At 54.6% G+C, this 20,308-nt stretch overlaps 9 protein-coding genes across 9 annotated transcripts; 5 read left to right on the top strand and 4 right to left on the bottom strand.

Moving 5' to 3' along the window:
• Positions 1-616: 616 nt before the first annotated feature.
• Positions 617-2,295, bottom strand: J4E90_001009 (uncharacterized protein; the record flags this gene model as incomplete). The annotated part of the gene is made up of 3 exons (XM_051430602.1): positions 617-660; positions 819-1,307; positions 1,359-2,295. 3 exons carry the CDS (start codon positions 2,293-2,295, stop codon positions 617-619), a joined length of 1,470 nt encoding a protein of 489 aa, XP_051296089.1.
• Positions 2,296-6,090: 3,795 nt separating this feature from the next.
• Positions 6,091-6,750, top strand: J4E90_001008 (uncharacterized protein; the record flags this gene model as incomplete). The annotated part of the gene is made up of 2 exons (XM_051430601.1): positions 6,091-6,294; positions 6,385-6,750. 2 exons carry the CDS (start codon positions 6,091-6,093, stop codon positions 6,748-6,750), a joined length of 570 nt encoding a protein of 189 aa, XP_051296088.1.
• Positions 6,751-6,854: 104 nt separating this feature from the next.
• J4E90_001007 (uncharacterized protein) lies at positions 6,855-7,502 on the top strand (the record flags this gene model as incomplete). Its single annotated transcript, XM_051430600.1, has 1 exon — positions 6,855-7,502. One exon carries the CDS (start codon positions 6,855-6,857, stop codon positions 7,500-7,502), a length of 648 nt encoding a protein of 215 aa, XP_051296087.1.
• Positions 7,503-7,934: 432 nt separating this feature from the next.
• J4E90_001006 (uncharacterized protein) lies at positions 7,935-8,709 on the bottom strand (the record flags this gene model as incomplete). Its single annotated transcript, XM_051430599.1, has 2 exons — positions 7,935-8,545; positions 8,598-8,709. The coding sequence occupies 2 exons, from the start codon at positions 8,707-8,709 to the stop codon at positions 7,935-7,937; spliced, it is 723 nt and encodes a 240-aa protein (XP_051296086.1).
• Positions 8,710-8,939: 230 nt separating this feature from the next.
• Positions 8,940-10,352, top strand: INT6 (eukaryotic translation initiation factor 3 subunit E; the record flags this gene model as incomplete). Its single annotated transcript, XM_051430598.1, has 3 exons — positions 8,940-9,440; positions 9,489-10,084; positions 10,139-10,352. The coding sequence occupies 3 exons, from the start codon at positions 8,940-8,942 to the stop codon at positions 10,350-10,352; spliced, it is 1,311 nt and encodes a 436-aa protein (XP_051296085.1).
• Positions 10,353-10,770: 418 nt separating this feature from the next.
• Positions 10,771-14,209, bottom strand: J4E90_001004 (uncharacterized protein; the record flags this gene model as incomplete). The annotated part of the gene is made up of 12 exons (XM_051430597.1): positions 10,771-10,926; positions 10,984-12,800; positions 12,851-12,896; positions 12,945-13,029; positions 13,079-13,114; positions 13,202-13,328; positions 13,376-13,708; positions 13,756-13,852; positions 13,905-13,944; positions 13,994-14,024; positions 14,075-14,120; positions 14,174-14,209. 12 exons carry the CDS (start codon positions 14,207-14,209, stop codon positions 10,771-10,773), a joined length of 2,850 nt encoding a protein of 949 aa, XP_051296084.1.
• A 260-nt stretch (positions 14,210-14,469) lies between these two features.
• J4E90_001003 (uncharacterized protein) lies at positions 14,470-15,860 on the top strand (the record flags this gene model as incomplete). The annotated part of the gene is made up of 2 exons (XM_051430596.1): positions 14,470-14,559; positions 14,610-15,860. The coding sequence occupies 2 exons, from the start codon at positions 14,470-14,472 to the stop codon at positions 15,858-15,860; spliced, it is 1,341 nt and encodes a 446-aa protein (XP_051296083.1).
• A 212-nt stretch (positions 15,861-16,072) lies between these two features.
• Positions 16,073-16,760, bottom strand: J4E90_001002 (uncharacterized protein; the record flags this gene model as incomplete). Its single annotated transcript, XM_051430595.1, has 3 exons — positions 16,073-16,160; positions 16,219-16,479; positions 16,534-16,760. 3 exons carry the CDS (start codon positions 16,758-16,760, stop codon positions 16,073-16,075), a joined length of 576 nt encoding a protein of 191 aa, XP_051296082.1.
• Positions 16,761-17,254: 494 nt separating this feature from the next.
• Positions 17,255-19,811, top strand: J4E90_001001 (uncharacterized protein; the record flags this gene model as incomplete). Its single annotated transcript, XM_051430594.1, has 5 exons — positions 17,255-18,269; positions 18,319-18,498; positions 18,549-18,972; positions 19,024-19,244; positions 19,294-19,811. The coding sequence occupies 5 exons, from the start codon at positions 17,255-17,257 to the stop codon at positions 19,809-19,811; spliced, it is 2,358 nt and encodes a 785-aa protein (XP_051296081.1).
• Positions 19,812-20,308: the final 497 nt, after the last annotated feature.

The raw sequence follows: 20,308 nt of genomic DNA, 5'->3' as shown, positions 1-20,308 counted from the left end.
GGCTGCGAGAACATCCATGTTCTCGCATGAGAATGGGAGTTCTGCGTCGAGTGCTAGAGCTACATAGAGGGGACAAAGTGACGGGATACATGCAGCTGACCATGGCGCCCAGAGCTGGTATGAATTGTACCAGGATAATTCGCGGGCATGACTTAGACACGACGGTTCTGGCTTCCAGACACTGAGCGCTTTGTTTTGCACAATAAATGTCTTGTATGGGTTTCATCATCTTTCACATCCACCTTCTTCTTGTGGTCCTATTCCACAACCGACCCAAGCTGGTTTTGGGTAGGCCGAGGGAAGTCATTGGCAATTGGCTCCATAGGCCAAGAGTCAATGCCGGCTCGAGTTTCTACTTCATGAGCTATGCCACAGGAGCTGAGGGTGTTGGGATACCCCATTCGGCTTTCAATGCGTTACTGATCCACGTCGTCGGCCACACATGGTTTTTCTCGAAGTCGTTTAAAAGCTGTACTACCTGATCTCTCTCTTTTGGGTCGCATACAAGAGGTCCCCAGATAAAGATGGTGTGACAGACGGTGATTGCTAGTGGGACAGTCTCCGGTGAGCTATTACTAGCCCCGGAAATGGCGCGAGCATGCGTCAAAATCTGATTCTACTTCAATAAGCAAATGTTCGTGCTGTTTGGTAACTTTGGTCCTTACATCTGTTTCAGACAGGCTGCCGACGTTGCGGATTGCGAACTTGGGGCCTGGCTTGTATCGAAGCAGCATGATACAGGCAAAATGATAGAACCCGAACGATACAGCTGATGGTATTGTGAGCATTTGCGTGGAAGGACATGTTGGCTAACTTACCGTGCCAGTCGGCTGTGAAGAGAATCTCAGGAAAGCAGCCCCCATCGCCGGCTGGGCCTTCGAAAATTGCATTGAAACCTTCCGGTCTACCATGCATCCATGTCTGGACAAGATCCCACAGCTCGTTCCATCGCCGCATCTTGTAAGCCTTTTCGTTTTGTGGCTCCTTGCCGTCGAAGCAGAAGTTGACGACACATGCAAGATTCCAAGTCATTTGATTGGCCCAGGCCGTCTCTAGCCTTAGTCGAGCCAGCGGGTGCGCATCTCGTAGTGAGCTTGGGGTTGGGTGTAGCTGCAAAGAGAAATCGATATCAGGGGGTTGCTGATTGATAGTGGCATTGTAGAGGCACTGGCGGACATAGACCCAAAAAGCAGCTTCGCGCAACGTGGGCGCTGAGGGATCTACATAGTGATTTCCCTGGGAAGATCGAATAATGGCCGAACAGCCTGCAAGGTGCTGTTCATCATCAGAACCGGTACTGGACGGGACTAGAAGAACGTGTTAGGAATGAGAGGCATAATGCATACTATAGTACGCACCATTTAGCTGCTCGTAGAATCGCAGTATGACGATCGCACACAAAAGCGTCTCGTCGTGGCTAGCAGCTTGCTCATTCAATCGTTCGATGAGCAGGGCGATGCAACGCTGATAGGCCGCCTCAGCTGTCGCATCTTTTCTGCAGTGGCGAGCAGCAAATGACATGACGGCATGGCAAAGTACCGGGCATTGTTTGACCTTCTCCGGTACGCCCAGCGTAAATTGACGAGTGGCGTCGGTGCAGTCAAGCCAGCGGCCAAGATGTTCGGTGTAGTGGTGCACGAGCAAGGCCTCTTCATGCGTCAAAGGAACAGGCCGGGGTGAGTAGTTTCTAGTTCCATCTGGCATGTCTCTTCGGCCATGCGAATGCGCATTCGGCTGCTGCATGGTCTGGCGGGTATGCATCGGCAGCGAGCCCTCTGGCATGCCGTCCGGGTCGTGCGACTGCAGCAAACTCGCCACCGACACGCCACCCGTTGTACTCTTAGATCGGGGAACAAAGTAAGGCGAGCCTGGCGATAGCTGAGCCGACGGTGATGAGACGCTGGTCGATGGGCCTTCCGATGTCCCATCGGTCCGACTGTTTTTCCGCCTTCTCGGTGAAGTGTTCCGGCTCAAGCCTTCCTCGCTGAAACTGTTTGCACGAACGGCTCCTTCTGTTCGACTGATGTTATCGACCCCATCGACACCGTCAACATCCATCATGTCCTCTTTGGTCTCGGTTTCCTCATCAGTACCGCCGGCAGCAGATCGACTGGAAGAGGGGCCGTCAGGCCGGTAGTCCTTGAACTTAGTATGAGGCTCCTCCCACTGACAGGGACGGTTTTTCTTGCCGCATGCTTTGCATACTGGACGGGTCTCGTCACCTGGGAGAACTATCAGTACGGCAAGGAGTGCCTGGAAGCAGGACACTGACATTTGACGCGGCGCGCTCGACATGTAAGGCTTGTGCAGATCAGCGGACTTTGTCGCCGCAACCTCATGGATCCACTTACCAGCCGCTCCTAGAGCGGAATTTACTGTAAGAAGTCAGTAATACGTTTCATGTGTAGGCTGGGAACCGGAGTTACCCCATGTATAGGAAATCCGAATCCTAGGTTCGAATCGAAGTGTACCTGTCGCCGTATTAGCTAGTGGGGATGTGCCCTTCGCCTCGAGCCCGATCCCTCGACGATGGCGCTCGTCATGAATCGACAAAATGGCTAATATCGGAAGTGCGTACCACAACTACGTAATTGTGTCGTTTCAGGGACCCTTCGGACGACTTCTGGAGTTTGCGCGTAGCCTTTACCGAAGCAGTGACATCTGTAGGATCCTCTCGGCAATCTTGGACAGAAATCAAGAGCGCTCAAGCAGGGCACGTGGAAGCGAGGCAGGTGTGGGCTAGATATGCTACGGAGTCGCAGGCTGGTCAACTCTCCGACGTAGTCTTGATAACATTAGTCATTTGCCAGAGTATATGCTTTACCCTCTGACGCGCTGGAAAAGGGAGTTGAGCGTATAACTCACCCGTCGAAAACCTTCGATGGCCGGTCTGTCGGTCGATGCTGGGTGGATCGGGGTGCAACGTCACGCTGTTGCTCATAGACTAGACTGTGTACTGAAGATACGGCATTCGTGCAAAGCCCATGACTGCCTCGATGAAGGCCAATCTTCGATACTGGACCTCACCCGCTCAATGCTGGTGGCCCTTGCTAGGTGAAAGTTGGCTGCGGGAAAAGATCCCGCAGCCAGTCAGAGCCCGTAGAAGGGCGGCGCTCGGATCCCAAACCCTCTCCAGGTGCTTAGGTAAGTGGGTATCGGGTGCTGAGACTTTGCTATGCACACAGTGTCTTGTGTGCCCCGTACGCAGGGCCGCATCTGCCCAAAGATCTCGAGGATCAGCCCAGTCCCGCCAGTCTGTCGGTCAAATACTCTGACAACTGGCCGCTGGATGTGATTCTAGTCCAAAAAGACTGATTCGTATCGAGGTCTCGAGCAGGTCAAATAGCTACCTGAGGAAGCTCATCAGCACGAAGGCTGCTGTATTTCTTGAACTACCAGTACTACTCTTCAGCTGTACTGGGTCGCGATCCACAGCAAGCGCAGACTGCATCCGCATCGGGGCTGCTGACCTACCTCTCGAACTGCACCGCCAAGAGTTGCTCAGATTAGCATAGTTCAGAACCTCGTTTCGACGTTGGAAACCAGAGCCTTCGCACCCTGACGAGACTGCCATCCTCAACGCTCGTGTTGTCTTGCCGTCCACGCGTGCGCCCACGAACTCCCCGATCACACGAATCCGTCCTAGCCGAGACCATCCACACACCCTGCCCGCTGGCAACACTCCTTAGCCGTACCTGCAATGACCAACTATCGCAAGCACCGGGCCAGACGTGGCACCCAACGAATTTCCGAGAGAGAACAGCCGGACCATACCCTCAAGACCGACTGACAGAAGTTCCGCAAGCAGTGAAAGCGTGCGACACCACAGTAACACTGCTTAGCGTGAGCTTCGCAGGCCGAGAATACGTACGAATCTCGACGGTGAACCGAATGCATGAAATGTGGGCGGATCCCTTGGTAGAGGACCCTGTACCGTTGAGCTTTTGCAGTTGCGTCCCCGCACACTCAGGGATGACTTGGAAACCCCGGAGCCGGATCATGGAGCGCGCGGAAGGTGAGATGCCAACAAAGGTGCCAGCTCAGGCCGAGCCTGATAATGGAGATTCGGCATCGCAGCCACATTTCACAAGCGCAGGCGCCATCTAGCTGATATTTCCTATTATCTCACGGTCACAGATTTGCTTCTGCACTTCATCTGCGGACGCCACCGGCGCGATCTGGACACCCGCTGTCGTCGAGGGTCCCAAGTTCCTACGAGCATCTTTCAAAGCCAGATTCGCCAACTGCGTACCACGGCTTACGAGCAGCAGTCCACCGACTGACGAAATGGCAGCAACTTCACGAACACTGAACCGTCGCGATCGTACCCATTCTTAGAACCCGATTCACGTACACGGCCGAATTCGATCTGCAGGATTACCATGTAAAAAGCCTACAAATCCTTGTTTGGTGACCGCGCTTGCATATTGTAGGTGTTAGCATACATCGCATCAGAAGATTCAGAACACGGCGGACGAGAGACATACCGACAAGCGCCATTACCGTTCCTGTCTATAAATGATTTGCAGACAGTCGATTCGTGATCGATGTTTATTGTGGCTGACGGCAAAAACACGCCAGCAGCTTCGTTGGGTGCGTTCAGTCGAAAAAGACGTAGCCAGGTATAATTAGAACATCTGCGGAGAGACGTTCGTAGGGACTTGGTGTCAGGAACGGAGTAGGAAAAAAAATAAGGCGGCCGAATACAGCGCTACAAGCATAGCATATGCTCTGCAAGATTTTGAGCGCGTTACGTGTCTACGTAAGACTACATGCAGCTCATCGATCGCACGGCAGTAGACCATACACGGGTGCGGAAGGATCGGATTCTAGTTGCAAGATCGGGTTTTAGCGAAACCGCATGGACCATGATGGCATTTCTTAGCCACCACGCAGGCAGCCTTACACAACCGCTCGATACGCCCACTTATATCCGCAAGAGACTTTCGAAGACTGGCATGCGATGAACGGAGACGAATGCTTCGGGGCGAGATTGGTCCAGCGAAAGCATGCTCCGCGGACCAGTCGGTCCTACCACTGCCTCGCGCTAAGTACCACCCTGTGGTTTGTCAGTGGGGATAACTCCCCCGCGGGCCTCTTGCCACATGGATCCAGAGTATCGGATCAGCTCAAGTAGGTATGGCTGATCATAGCCTAAACGTAAATTCAACGTCCACCCATCAAGAGCAGATGAAGAGACGAGCGCTCATGTCAGGAGAAACTTTACAGCATCATACACGGACATTATTGCATCAGGGTGTGATCATCAGGGGACAGCAGAACCCATGTTGTAGTCTTTGGCGCTTAAAACGCGTTTTGTCGCGTGGATAGGCAGGCTTGTACGATTGTGGAAGCATTGGCAACGGCAACGTGAGCGTCAAGACCCGCTTGCCATGTGATTGTAATCCGCGACTGCACGTTGGGGTATGTTCTACACGCACAAAGTATTGTTTGCAGCAGTGTCATACTCCAGACTACTAATGATCAGCCAGTGTGCATGTGACGATGCGCCGATGAAGCCCAACCCTGCGGCTCAACTTCCCTCAACGGTCGCTCGCCTTTCCAATCAACGCCGCAGCGCGATAAGAAGATGCAACAGTCATGGCAGCTATCGACAATATATGGGGAGGCTTCTTAGCCCTAAGCCATAACAGTTCCGTGATCATTTGACGGCCTAAGCGATGTATCGATGGGCAACCAGAGGCGTGAAGACTCGCAAGTCATTTGGTTAGTCCATTAGTCCTCAAGCAAGTATACTCTGTCAAGTCTGTCTTCCTTCGTCGTTCTCTTTCACCTTCACTTTTCGACCCCCGCGTTCCATACCTCGAGTAGTACCCTAGAACGGGGATACTTGGGCCAATTACGAGACCGCACCCGCGCGCTCGCACACCGGCTCACTGCACCGAGTGACCACAGCAAACACGTTCTATCCTCGGCGGGTCCTCACCTCACTTTCCTCAGTCACGCTCACGCTCCGTTTGCATTGATCCGCTCCGGCCTGTGCTTCCCTTTTGTTTATTTCTTCTATTCTTTCTCCCCTCCCCACCTACTCTTGAACCCACACAAGAAAACACCGCTCCGACCATCGCCATGGCTGTGTTCAATCTCTTCAAGATGCTCGCTCTCCTCCTCATCAGCTTGGTCGCAATCACCTCTGCTTCACCCATCGCTGCTTCCAACGAAGTATCAACTGCTGGTCTCAACTGTCCGGCTTGCGTAACCTCGATTGGCAAAGTTTGCAAGGACAGGAAGCTCAGCGAGTACAAATGCGACACCCTGTGGTGCCTCAGTCTGGTAAGTCTTCACCCGCCTTCTTGCTTGCATTGGCGAGATGAGTTGAGCTGGGCGAAGGTAAGGTCTAACAACATGTAGATGTGCCGACAGTGCAACCCACACTGTCCACCCATCGGGGGTGCTGGCGTTGGTTCAGCTGTCGCTGGACCCGTCGATGTCTCTACTGATGTCTCGGACACTGTCTCCACCAACGCCTTGGTCTCTGCCATTGACGCGGCCGTTGCCGACATCTCTTCTACTTCTGTGGCTCCAGCGGCTAAGCGCGACGACTCACTCGCCATTCCCGGTGATGATGTCTTTGCTGACGCCAATTGCTACCGATGTATATACATCAACCTGTTCTGCAAGCAAAACAACCTCACTGAAGAAGAATGTCTACCCATACGGTGCAATGATCCCGACGTAAGTCTCTATTCCGGTGCGCTATCTTCTGGATGGCGCGCCAACCTCTCATAGCCGTCTTGATTACGAGAGAAAATAGACTGACAGCCTCATAGTGCAACGTCTGCAGCCGTAGTTGCCACAAGACTCAGCAGGTCGATGCATCAGACCCCGCCACCATGGAGGGTGTTGTTGCCGACATCTCTGCTACTTCCGTGGCTCCAGCGACTAAGCGCGAAGAAGCTGCACAGAAATGCGTCTGGATCTGCTTCCATGTGACGTGCACGCGCCAGTGTACCGACGTCGCTGGGGTAGCTGCCTATGCAGCCAGTGGCGCGATTGTCATCGACGAGACCGAGCTCCATGCCGACACGTCCGTCTCCGTCACTGCAAACCATACACAGCTGGAAAACAACGAGCATGTTGAGAATGCTTTCCTCTACCATTGCGACTTGACCTCTGGCAATTGCTGGACTGAGACCGTTCTTGAGCCAGTAGCTGGGACCGAAACCGCCATCGAGAACATTCCCGACATTCCACACAAGGTCTGCCGCGAGATTTGCAACACGGACAAGTCGCTCTGCGGACTGGTCTGTGATGAAGAAGCGAAGAAGGAGACTGCGATCAACGACCCCGTTTCAAAGGCTAAGATCAAGTGCCACTGGGAGTGCTATTTCGGTCAGTGCTGGGCGGTCTGCATGCCCGACATGGGCGGCGCCTCCAGCGACTCCAGCGACGTATCATCCGCCAACGTAGCAACAAACTTCAAGCCATGTCGCTGGGAGTGCTACTTTGGTCAGTGCTGGACTTGCTGCCCTCCTCCTTGATCGCCTGTCCAGGTTCACTAATCGCGCCACGCGATTTCCGTGGTAAGATATAAGTCTTACCCCACTTTACAGGATACAACTGACCTCTACTAGAAGCTTGTTCTACACGGTACTTGAGACATGGAATGAATTGCAGGGAAATTTCGGACGCCTTTTACAAGTACGCTTGGGGTATAGATTAGATCTCGTCCACAGTAGCAATGGAACTCAGGCTTCACACCTCTGACTCGAGAATACAACATGATGGTGATGTGCAAGCCAGCTGGTTTCTGCCTCTTGATGTCGCTGATGCAACGGGATAGTTCATTATACTGGCTGAACAATCATAGCCAACGTTTCTCATCTACCCTCTTTCCCATATGGTACAAGTTGTACTACAACATGATATATACATTCGTTTTTCACGCGACAAAATCCCTCTCTTGTTTATGTTTACATGCCCCGCGCCTTCAGGAATGTAGCAATCTCGGCAGTGTGATGCCCCTTGACAATGACATGTTGTGTTACGCTGTTGATCTTGACGTCTTCGTTCTTCTTGTTCAAGAAGACTCTCAGCTCGTCCCTCAAAGCAGATAGGTCGCCGGTGACCTTTCGTACCGTCGTCAGATGCAAGTTGCCTCCTCGCTTGTAGTCGGTGTAGATGGGCAGGTTCTTGTTCGCAGATCTCGAGACAGCGTACTTGGGCGGTGGTAGGGATAGTTTGGGGGCACGCGGTGTCTTTGGCTTCTTGGCGACCTTCTTCTGGAGCGTCGATGTTGTGTCGGCTGTGTCTGAGGGCGCGGTCGAGGGCTTGGGCGCGACGTCATCGGCCTTTGCGGGCTTCGCTTGCGAGGGTGTCTGTTCTGGCTTGTTGTCGGACCGGGGGTGCTTGGAGGGCAGTGTCGGCTTCTGCTCGGGTGGTTGCGCGCTGTCGCCTTCGGTGAGAGACTCTGCTGCGGCAAGGTCGGCGGCGCGTTGAGCTTCTTGGGGGGATGTCGGGTGTTGAGAAGAAGCGTTGGGTGGGAGGGAAGGCTGTACGATGGGCTTGGAGTCTGGCGGGGGTTCTATTGAGGGTCAATTGGTGTATCTATTGTACTAGAAGAATGCATAGCTTACGCTCAGCCTGCCATCTTGCCGCTGTAGAGAAGCGGAAGTGCTGCCGGCATGCGATGGCTCTTGGGGCGGCCAATGGGCGCAGGAGCGGGACGAGAGACTGCAAGCGAGGCATTGTGAGGCAGCGGTGCCGGTGAAAGTATTCTACCACGTGTCCAAGGGTCGAGGGATGTGTCGCGAGGGCCGTGGGGTGAATGCTGCGGCCATGGTCTGCGGCTCAACTCCAGAAGTAGCGCCTGGGGTCCCTCGCGCGCACAGTCCGGCTGCTTTTTTCGTTTCCGAGCCCACCCCACCACGCTCGACATCGCCATAACTCCTCCCACCACAACCAACCAACCACCCACCATGGCGGACTCAGCGGCAACCGGCGCAAATGTCGCCGAGCAGTACTCGCTGCTCCCCAAGCTCATGCCCAACCTCGACCGCCATCTCGTCTACCCGCTCCTCAACTTCTCCAGCGATGAAGACGCCGACCAGACCGTCGAGCAGAAGAAGCTGCTGCTCGAACTGCTCAAGCCCACCAACATGACCGACTTCGTCGGCCAGCTGCATCAGGAAGTCCACGGCCTCGACGACATGTCCGACGAGTTCAAGACCAAGCGCGACGAGGTCCTCAAGAAGCGCGACCAGCTCGAGGAGGCCACCAGCAAGATCAGCGGCCTGCTCGACGACGAGAACGTCGTCACCAACCTGCGCAGCGACAAGCAGCAGAACTTGGCATACCTGAAGGAGAGCCACGGCGTCGACTTGGACATGATCAACCAGCTGCTCGAGTTTGGCCAGTTCCAGTACTCGTGCGGTGTCTACCCCCATGCCGCTGAGCTGCTCTACCGCTTCCGCGTTCTGGTACGTTTCTATGAAGCCCTGCGGCATACTGGTTACTAACGTCAGCAGACCACCGACGGCGACAAGGAACGCGAGGCCACCTGGGGAAAGCTCGCCTGCGAGATCCTCTCCGTCAACTGGGACTCGGCCATGGAGGAGATCAACAAGCTCAAGGAGATCATCGACACACGCCTCTTCAACAACCCCCTCGCACAGCTCCAGCACCGCACCTGGTTGATCCACTGGTCGCTCTTCCCCCTCTTCAACCACGAATCCTCGCGCGAAACCCTCACCGACATGTTCTTCTCCCCCGCTTACATCAACACCATCCAGACCAACTGCCCGTGGATCCTGCGCTACCTCGCTGCTGCCGTCATCACCGGCCGTAACCGTGGCAGGAACTCGAACCAGTACCAGAAGCAGCTCAAGGATCTCATCAGGATCGTGCGACAAGAAGGCTACGAGTACAATGACCCTGTCACCGACTTCATCAAGGCTCTGTACATCGACTTTGACTTTGAGGAGGCGCAGAAGAAGCTCAGCGAGACGGAGGAAATTCTGAAGAACGACTTCTTCCTGTTGGGCGCCGCAGACTTGTTTGTCGACTCGGCGAGACATCTCATCTCGGAGAGCTACTGCAAGATCCACCAGAGAATCGACATCAAGTGAGTCATTCTACAATTCTCGGCGCTTCCAAAACCGTACTAACTCACGACTAGGGATCTCTCGACCCGCCTCGGTCTTTCACAAGACGAGGGTGAGAAGTGGATCGTCAACCTCATCCGCGACACTCGCGTAGACGCAAAGATCGATTACCAAGCCGGCACAGTCGTCATGAACCACCCACCACAGTCCGTCTACCAACAAGTCATCGAGCGGACAAAGGGAGGCTTCTTCAGGACACAGGTCCTGAGCGCCGCTGTTGCGAAATGAGCGCTACACTTACAGCCGGTCAACTCGTTCGTTTCATAATACGGGGGGAAGCTAACAGCTTCTGGGGAGGCGGGGAGACTATGAGGGGGGACACGATGACGATCATGAAAGGGATGAAGGAATGATCGAAAAGTCTGGGTTCGGCATTTGGCGCTTTACGAATCAGGCGTGGGCAAGGCTCGCGCACTGCATGCATGGGTATTGGCGTCCTACCATGGCTCTAAAAAGGGCCGTCTGTGTTCCTGGGCAACAGCGCATAATCGCTGTGCAAGTAGTGAATGCGAAATGAGTAGTATCCAAGAATCAACATCAGCAATGAAACAACACTATATTCACTTTTTCCTCAACCTATCATACACTTCCAGTCTACTCAATAGACTTGTTCTCACCTTTGCTCTCCCCAGTCCATGCCCACAGATTAAGCATAGTATCTAGGCTCGTTAAAGACATGATACCTATGCCCTCTGACACCTTGGCCCTTGAACAGCTCCGGGAACCTCAACCCAGCAGGCACCTGTGACTCATGCAGAAGCTCGTTTCCGTTCTCCGGCTCGCCAACGACGAATTTACCAACCTGCATCACACGATTAGCACACTGATCTGACGCTAGGAAACCAGAAGGAAAACTTACCTGGAGTTCGGTATCCGTGATGGTATGTCTGGAAACACGCGCATATCCACTCCTCTTCAGGCCCTTGTAGAGAATGTACTCGCACCACCTGTCCCAGTCTGACGCGTCGATATCCTTCATACCGCTCTTCTCACCCACGTACGTGTTGTAGTTGCCCTCGCCGGGTTTGATGACGAGATACGAGAGGAGGATGGCGGGACGCGGCGTGGCTTTCATGCGTTCAGCCAGGTATTCTGATTGTAGGCGGCGATCCTCGGGGTCCTCTTCCTGGCCCGAGTGGAAGACGAAGATGTCAATCATCTCACCGTAGGCGTCGATGGTAGCTTCAATGGCCGGGGCAAGCTCGCCGACAGGCGAGGGGAGAAGATGATGGGTTGAGTTTACGATGGGGAATTTGGAGAGCAGTGCCGAGCCCCATGTGTGCTTGTTGGGGCCTGGGCCGAAGTCGACGTACATGCCTAGATCTTCGGCGAGGAATTGCGTTGTGTCGCGATTGCCCATGATGATGCGCTGCAGATCGCTTTCGAGGAGTCCGATGACGTCGACTTCCATTTCCTTGATGAGGTCGCGCATGCGGTACTCTGAAGACCACATATCGTTGTCAAGGGAGAAGTGGATGGTCCAGATGCCAGCCGTGATGGACTTAGTCTCCGGGTGATACGGCTTGTAGTCGTAGGACGGGAAGCGTAGGTAGGCGGTGGCAATGGCGATCAACTCTAGAGCACCTAGAACGTAGAGGTAGTAGGATCGTTGCCTGGTGGCAGCTGCCGTGATGACCGCCTTGCCCTTGTAGCTCTTGAGTGCTGGCGGCTGAGCGGAGACACTGAAGATACCGGCACCGATCTGAAGCATCATGGCTGTCATGACCCAGTCTGTGTGCTCGCGAACAAGCGGTCCACCCGGAACGAACGCGTACGCTACTACCCAGACGTGGAACAGAACCATTAAGTTGTACACCAAGAATCCGAGACCGAATGTGCGGCCTGGTGAGTGGCGCGCCGCATGGGCAATGAGAACAGGTGCTGCTGCCATGGTGTATATGGCGAGAACCAAGGCTCCATAGAAACCAGACCAGTGGCTGCTAGTTGTCAAAACGGCAGCACCGATAGAGCCTACGCCGTAAAAGGCCCATGACCTTGAGAGGTTGGGCGCAAACAGACCGACCATAAGACCAAGACCCATGGCTAGGAGAGTCAGGGTGCCGTGGGGTACAGCCAGCGGACCCCGAACAGGGTAACCTTCCCATACCCAAGAGATCATCGTGCTCGAATCGGAGAGAAGCGAGTGCATGGCGAACATGACACCCGCTAGGCCAAAGCTCGCAAAGACCGAAGACCCCTTAGTAGGGCCTTGAGCTGGGACATCTGCGCCAGAACTGGCGGTAGATCTGGTCGATATGAGCATCGAGATGAGAGCTACTACGAACCCAGTTCTGTTCCATCCGCCGTTTGCCTCGTGCATGATTGGCCAAATTGGGTTGTTGGTCCAAAAGGCAAACTTCGCAATGCTAGAGGCGATCAGACCAATAGCAAAAGCGGAAATGCGTGCTTCAAGGCGGTGGGGTTGAGACCGTTCGGCATAGAAGGTGGCAGACCATGCGATACATGACATTGACAGACCGAAGCCAACGGCAAAGAGTCGGTTGACGGGTGTCTTAGCAAGAAACGCGAGAAGTCCGGAGAGCGAGAGCAGGTGGAAGAACCAGACGTAGCGAGTAGCCAGATAGCGGAGGGGCTTGATGCCGAGGAAGAAAGGAGTGACAGTGCACATGACCAAGGCCTCGTAGCCAGAGATACCCATGTGCCAGAGAGGGAAGTCTAAATATGATCAGCAGACATACCGATCGCACAGGGGAATTCGAACATACACCAGACGCAGACACCGAGTGAAGTCAGCATGGACCAGAAGACAAACTACAGAGTAATTAGTCACGTCCAATGACACCACGTTTTGCCACTTACGCCGTTGTACACGTCTGCAGCAGCATAGATGAGTCCGAACCAAGAAAAGGCACCCGAAAAGGTCGCGCTCATTTCCTTGTTTTTTCTGCTCCTGTCAGTGACGCGCAGAGCCTCGGGAAGCAGTAGTGACTTACTCCTGGATACTGTCGGATGTCGACTTGGAGCCCGCACTACAAGACATGTCTTATCAGAAAGTGTCCATAAGAAGTATAGATTCGTGATGCGTGTCTATCTATATTGGAAGACGAGGAACGTACAGGCGAGATACACCTCGAACATCCTTTATGACAACCTCCAAGTGCTGGAACTCGATCATCGTGACGGCATCGAAGCCTACATCGAGCAAGACCAGTGCCCATTCGAAGAAAGCGTAGATGGTATATGCTGTGAAGACGTTAGCGATGGCAAAATAGTAGAATTGTCAAACGTACCTCCAGCCACTCGGTGCACCTTGTGCTGGATGAAGAAGTAGATCAACGGCACCAGAGTTCCGAAGAAACTGCCAGCAAGGACCTTTCGGTACTTGAGGGCAGTGGGGTTCTTAGGGCTCAGAGCGACACAGCCCAGGGTCCACGGTAGCGTCGCAACAAGGTATGAAATCATGAAAATGTCGTGCCAGTCGTGGTCGTCGGTAGAAGTCACATATGTCCATCCTCCACAGGTCAAGGTCCGAAAGATGCCAACGCCAGCGATGAACTTGGGGAGGGACGAGTTGGGTCGGCGGGTCAAGATGTACCAAAGGCCGACGAGGGCGAATCTTGGGCCTGTAAAGCTTAGCATATGCCTTTGTGCGCTGTGTCTCGTTCCATACCAGATGTCAGAGCGATGAAGAGCATGAAGACCGAACGCTCCGGGTAGCGGTCGCCGATGGTCGCGGACACGGATGGAAACCATTCATCTGGGTAACCCTGGGCACGTCAATGGTTGGCTCTGGGCCCGGTATGGTCCTCGGGGACTAACATAAAACTCATTTTGCACAATCTTGTGGTAGTGTAGCCATCTGTGGGTGTTCAGCCGCGTCGTGGGGTAGTAGAGAGTGAGAAGCGTACATTCCGACTATGAGGGCTCCGACAAAGGCACCTTGGGGATTTGTTAGTCCGTTGGTATCCGTCAAGCACATAGGAACGTACAGTAGGCCATGGCGGTATGCGAATATGATATCCATTTCCCATTGAACTACATCTGGTGAGCATGCGGAGCTCTCGGGGGTGAGGCCGGACTGCGCGTACCGTAGCGACAGTGTCGCCGTCCTTGTCCTTGACCATGGTAGAGAATTCAGGTAGGTTTTCAGCAGCGCTGGACCATTGAGCGAGAAAAAAGCGGCAAAAGAGCGTCGAGAATTGATGATGCGCAGTCCAACACGCGCGTCTCCTGAAGTCCACAGGTTGCAATGGCCAGGGTTCGCGCTTCCGAGGTCCGTAGGCCAAGGCGCTACCCGCGGGAGCAACTTTAGCCTAACTTTTTTCTAGAGAAGTCAACTTTTCTATCCCAACTCTGCCAGCAGCAACACCTCGGACGCGCAGACATGGCCGGACCCAGTGACAAGGCGCGTTTCTACCTCGAGCAGTCGGCGACCGAGCTGAACGAGCTTGAGCGCAAGAAAATCTTCACACGGGTATGCTAGGCCGCCATGCGCGCAACGCCAGCTTCGCTAACACGCCATAGGAAGAAATCAGCTCCATAGCGAAGAAGCGCTCGGATTTCGAGCACATTATCAATGCACGCGGTTCGCACCCCGAAGACTACATGCGATACATTGAGTTCGAGAAGAACGTCGACGCCCTCCGCCGCAAACGAATAAAGCGCCTGGGTGTACGGTACAAGGGCTCTGGTCAGCGCACCATCTACTTCCTCTACAACCGGGCGACGCGCAAATTCTCGGGCGATCTGGTACTGTGGATGCAGTACATCGACTTTGCGCGCAAGGACAAGGCATACAAGCGGCTGAACGACATCTTCACATCTGTCGCTCGACTCCACCCCACCAAGCCCGACATATGGATCCTCGCGGCCAACTACTTCATGGATACGCAGGCGGACATTACGAATGCGCGAAGCTACATGCAGCGAGGACTACGCTTCTGCAAGAACTCCGAGGTTATGTGGCTGGAATACGCAAAGCTGGAGACCATCTACGTTGGCAAGATCGCTGGTCGGCGCAAGATTCTCGGTCTGGACATTGATCGTACAAAGAAGCCAGGCACAGACGAGGACGGCGACGAAGACATGATTGCGCTTCCGGAAGTGACGGCAGAGGATGTAAATCCCAGCCTGAAGCAGGACGATGGTGTGGACGAGGTGGCGCTGCAGAACCTGGCGTCTGCGCCAGTGCTCACTGGTGCTATCCCACTGGCAGTCTTTGACTCCGCCATGAAGCAGTTCCAGGGCAAGCCCAAACTCGCGGAGAAGTTCTTCGACATGTTTGCCGAGTTTAGTCAGCTAGCCTGCATACCACGCATCTTGCAGCACGTGCTAGATTACCTGCAAGAGCACTCTCCCCATGCTGTAGAAACTGCCATCTGCAGGTTCCGCATGCTGCTATTTGGCTGCGACCCAAGCGACCCGGAGATTGCCCTTGCATTGAGCAAGGCCCTGGACTTGATAAGCTCTACCGTTCAGCAACATCCCAAGGAGATTGCCTCCATCTCCGAAGTCGCTGTTCGACAATTGTTATCTCTGCATCGGTTACTCGCGGATAGCGATTCGTCCTTGCAGAAGGCGTCGCGTGCAGCACTCCGCAAGTATGTGCGAGCGATGGAAGACGGTCAAGGATCCGGCGATCAGGTTGCTAGATTGGGCGAATTGCTGCGGAAGCAAGGGAAGAAAGACGAAGCAAAGGTGCTATCTCAGACAGGCATCAAGTACTGGGCTGCGAATGAAACGCTCCAGAAACTTTCTGCCGTCACGGAAACGTGAAGGATCAAGGGACTTGGTCAGCAGACTAATCGTACCGAGCACTCGTGCATCAAGTATTCTTCCTATCTCTTATCGGGAGGCACGCCACACTACACCGCTACAGTCATGCTCGCACTATCGTGAGATGCACTACGATTCAACGGTAGAACCACGTCACCTGCACGTTGCGCTGAGCTATGGTGCTGTGGCAGGCCGCTTCCCCGCAGACCGCTTCACTCGTCACCCCGGCTTCGTCGCGACGTCTTCTTAGCGCTCTGCTGCTTCTTGCTCTTGAGGCGGCGCTCGTTATCTGCCTTCTGTCTGGCGTCTTATCAGCTTTCGGGCCGTCGCCTGGGCTATCGGAAGTGCGACGACATACAGTTGTTTGACACGCTGCACCTGTGCTGCCGACGTCTCGGCGGGCACAGCATCTTGTCCGGCTCGGGCAATGGCCTCGTATATGCGCCTGTAGCAGCTCTGAGCATTGTCGCTCTGCTTTCGACTGTCGTCGGCCTGGACTATTATAGCATTGGATCTAGCAGCAACGTAGCGAGAACGTCTAATTTCGCCATGTAGGGCTGCAGGGATGTGGTGCAGCAACGCGTCGAGAGGCACCTTCAACGTAGCTTTAGAATTGACTCTTGGTGCCTGTTTAGTATAGCGCCGTGTTAAAAAGTGGTGTAGTGTGTCATACTTGTTTACATTTTGGCCGCCCGGTCCTGATGATCTGCTGAAGCTCAATTCGCCAATGCTCTTGAAAGGGATCGTCTCTGCATGGAGCTCCGCGAGCCAGGCGCGTGCAGCCTGGACCTCGTCGCCAGTGGCACTGCTGCTATGCCCTCGACAGTGAATTATCCGGCGCACCGCTGGCAACGGCGCAGGAGGGAAGACTAGCGTGTGAAAAATGAAGCGTCGCAGCATCACGGTTGCGCAAATTGCTCACGTTGGCCTTTGTCAAGATGAGATCATGTCGCAACCGCAATAGCTCGAGCTAGGATCAACATGACCATTTTAACCATAAAACGGACGCTAGAAGCAGACTAAAACGCATCACGTGGACGAAGCTTAGCCAGGCAAGTTCTCGATTCCAGGCTCCTCGGAGTCGATGCGGCGCCGAATCCCAACATCTGCTGCGCTACATCTCTCTTCCTGATATTTCCTGACTGCACCACCGTCTCTTGCTACTTTTACGGGGCCCGCTCTCGCTACTGTGCCTGTGGCTGTCGCGTCTGCCCTCACTCATCACATATACCTAGGTAGCATCTAGCCAGCCCCGCCATCCGCTCGTCTTCTCCTAGTGCTCCACCTGCAGCTCTCCAGCCCTTGTCGCGACGGTGCGTTTTCGTAGATGCTTTGAGTTGACTCCCTTCACTACGCCTTGTCTGCCAGCTCTGCGCTCTGGCTCCGCAGTCTACATGAGACCCAACTCGAGTCCGCCGCAACAAGCTGAGCACATACGGCACCAGTCGCTGACGCCCGAGAGCCCGCGCCCGCAAAACGTCCCGTCGCCCGCCAACATCCCCATCCTCGTAGAGCACATGGATGCGAACTATAGTCATGTCTCCCACAGCAACGACTCTGCCGCGCCCGCCCACAGCTCCCACGCGAACGCGAACACGTCGACGCCGTACTTCGCCGACCCATCTTCGACCGCCAGCTTCCAGAGTATAGGCGCACAAGGGGCAGGGCACGATGCGCCGGGGGCGTTCGCGCAGTCGGCTGCGTTTGGCGGCGGCATGGGTACGCAGCCGCATGATACCTCTTCAATGCAGAATTTCACCGCACAGCTCCAGTCGCGCGCTGCGTCGGCCACTGACGCGCCGCCGCCGGCTGCTCAAGGTCTTTCTTCTGCGTACCCATACCCCCATGACCATGCCTATGCTGCTCAGCAAGCGCCCGCCCAGTCTGCCCAAGGCGCTCACTACCAGACTGACGCGCACACTGGCTCCAATGTTGACGTACAAGCCCTCTTGGACTCTCTGACACCTGCTACCAACAATGCGCCTGCAGCCCAATATGCCTCTGCACAAATGTCCTCCCAGTCGCCGCAGACACAGCACCATGCCTCGTCGTTGCCCTCGGCCACCAATCTTCCTGCTCGACCACCCACCCAAGAACAGCCCGCTACGCACCCCAACTATAACCCCAGCGATGACATCAGATCCTATCATCCACAGAGTCAGCAAGCTCCCATTGCTCAGCAGAGAGGCAATGGCTCTCTTCAGCCCTTGAATGTGCAGAGTCAGGACTTTTCCACGCCCAACCAGGCTCAGCAGCAGCCGGGCGATCGTAGCGAAACGCCCGACGATGAGGATCAGCGGTGGCCGCCCGAGGTCAACAGGAGGTACGAGGAGTTTTTGGATCAGGAGAGGAAGTTTGTGACGGAGGGGCAATGGGACCAGTTTCCCATGGGTTCGCGTCTCTTCATTGGTGAGCTGAGACTGTTTTTGCACCAAGGATGCGCCTAACCGATTCCTAGGAAACCTCCCCACCGAAAAAGTCACCAAGCGAGACATCTTCCATCGTTTCTACCGCCACGGCAGGCTTGCGCAGATATCAATTAAACATGCATATGGCTTTGTCCAGTTCTTGGACTCGGAATCATGTCGCAGAGCTCTGGATGCCGAGCAAGGCCAGGCAGTGCGCGGCAGGAAGATGCGTATGTCATGTCAATCACTTTGCTGCTGGACAGTCGACTAACTATGACAGACCTTGAGATCTCCAAGCCACAGCGCAACACGAAGAAGATCGAGCCGCCGAACCCAACACCGCGTCGACGTTCACGTTCGCCAGATTACAATCGGGGCGGTACAGGACCAGCACCTAGGGACAATCGTTATGTAGGGCATCCAAACTCCATGTCCCCTAGAGATCGACGTTTCCGTGATCGGGACGATTATCGGCCCATGCGATCGCCATCGCCGCGAGCCCCGCCTCGGGGTGTACGATCACGGGACAGAAGCCGAGATAGGTTTGATACGCGATACCGTAGCCGGTCCAGAACACCACCGCGCAGGCACAGAAGCCCGTCCCCGCGTCGCGACTACACAGAGGATGGATTGGACCTGCGGCGCCGATTGCCCCACGAGGTGCCTGACATCCAGATTCTTGTGCTCAACGAAGGTCTCCCTCGGTAAGTTCGGAACCAACAGCTATTATATCAAGGTCGCTAATTCAGTGGTAGTGACTTCATCCGCTACGTCGAGGATACTTTCCGCTCGCAAAATCTCCGTAGTAATGTCCTGATATTGAGTGGTCGGTTCCCTGAACCAGCTGTAGTTCGAAGACAGATCCTTGAGGGAGTTTTGGCCATCGTGAGGCTTGATACTACTGGCCTTACCAAGGGCAAAGTTAGCGTCCAGATATTCGACCGACGTGGCGGTGCAAACAACGTCCAGTTCAACGGTACGATTGCTTATGATATACATGAGCGATTACTGACTCATGTGCCCAGAATATGCCGATCTTGACCCCACGACCGCTGGCCTCCTCGTCAACAATGCCAAACAAAGCCAATCTCGCCCGGTCCTGCCACCATCATCCTCGTACGGCTTCGCTCAGACCCTACCCCCGCACTTTCCCCAGCCAAACAACCCCTTCCCATCCCTGCCGACCAGTCAGCCGAACATCTCTAACCTCATTGCATCTCTCGACGGTGCGAGCTTGTCTCAGCTCCTCGGCGCAATGTCCGGCAATAATATGCCTCAGAATACGCAACCCGCGCCGAACCAGGGATTGAACGCTGATCTTGCACGCCTGCTAGCTCAAGTGCCTAGCCCGGCGCAAACACCTGGCTTCAGTGCTCAGTCCCAGCCGCATCTCGCACAGCTGGGCAACCAGTTCCCCGCGCTTGCTTCTCTTTTCGCCAACCAGAGCCAGGCTGTCGCTCCACCAGTGCAGACACCTACTCAGGCTGGCCCCGCGCCGGATATGTCTGAGATCATGGCCCAACTCGCTCAATATCAACGCTAAAAGTCCCATTCCATACATCCAGAAGCCTAGACATCAAGCACGGCTGTCTCGAACCTTTCCAACAGATAAACTCGACATTACTACAATAGCCCAAATCCTGTATACCGCTCCCTCCGCACATGTATCGACATGGTGTATATCCAACCGACCAAACCCGACTGCGCCCTTTACCCAGCCCTTGCAAATAGCCATGTATCTTCCACGAGCCAGCTCATCGAACAGACAGTAACCCATTCTGGACCCGTGCTATCTGCTTTGGCCATAACTGGTGAAGCTTCAAGGCCCTCGCATCCTCATTCCACGCAACAACACTATGGAGTACCCTTGCGACAATTCCCTGGCGACTTGATCATTACCCACGTACCCACGCGACTCACACGATTCTAGCGGCTTACCCCCTGGTTGACGTGCGAATTCAAACCTGGATGAGGCCCCGGTCCGATTCTTAACTGCTTTTCATGTTTTTTCCCTTTTCGTTTTCATTTCTCTGGCCTGCC

The sequence above is a fragment of the Alternaria incomplexa genome, assembly GCF_024043165.1.
Source record: "Alternaria incomplexa strain BMP 0042 chromosome Unknown scaffold_1, whole genome shotgun sequence".
Lineage (NCBI taxonomy): Eukaryota > Fungi > Ascomycota > Dothideomycetes > Pleosporales > Pleosporaceae > Alternaria > Alternaria incomplexa.
Note: the sequence above shows the minus strand (reverse complement) of the source record. Positions and strands in the feature narration are given on the sequence as shown.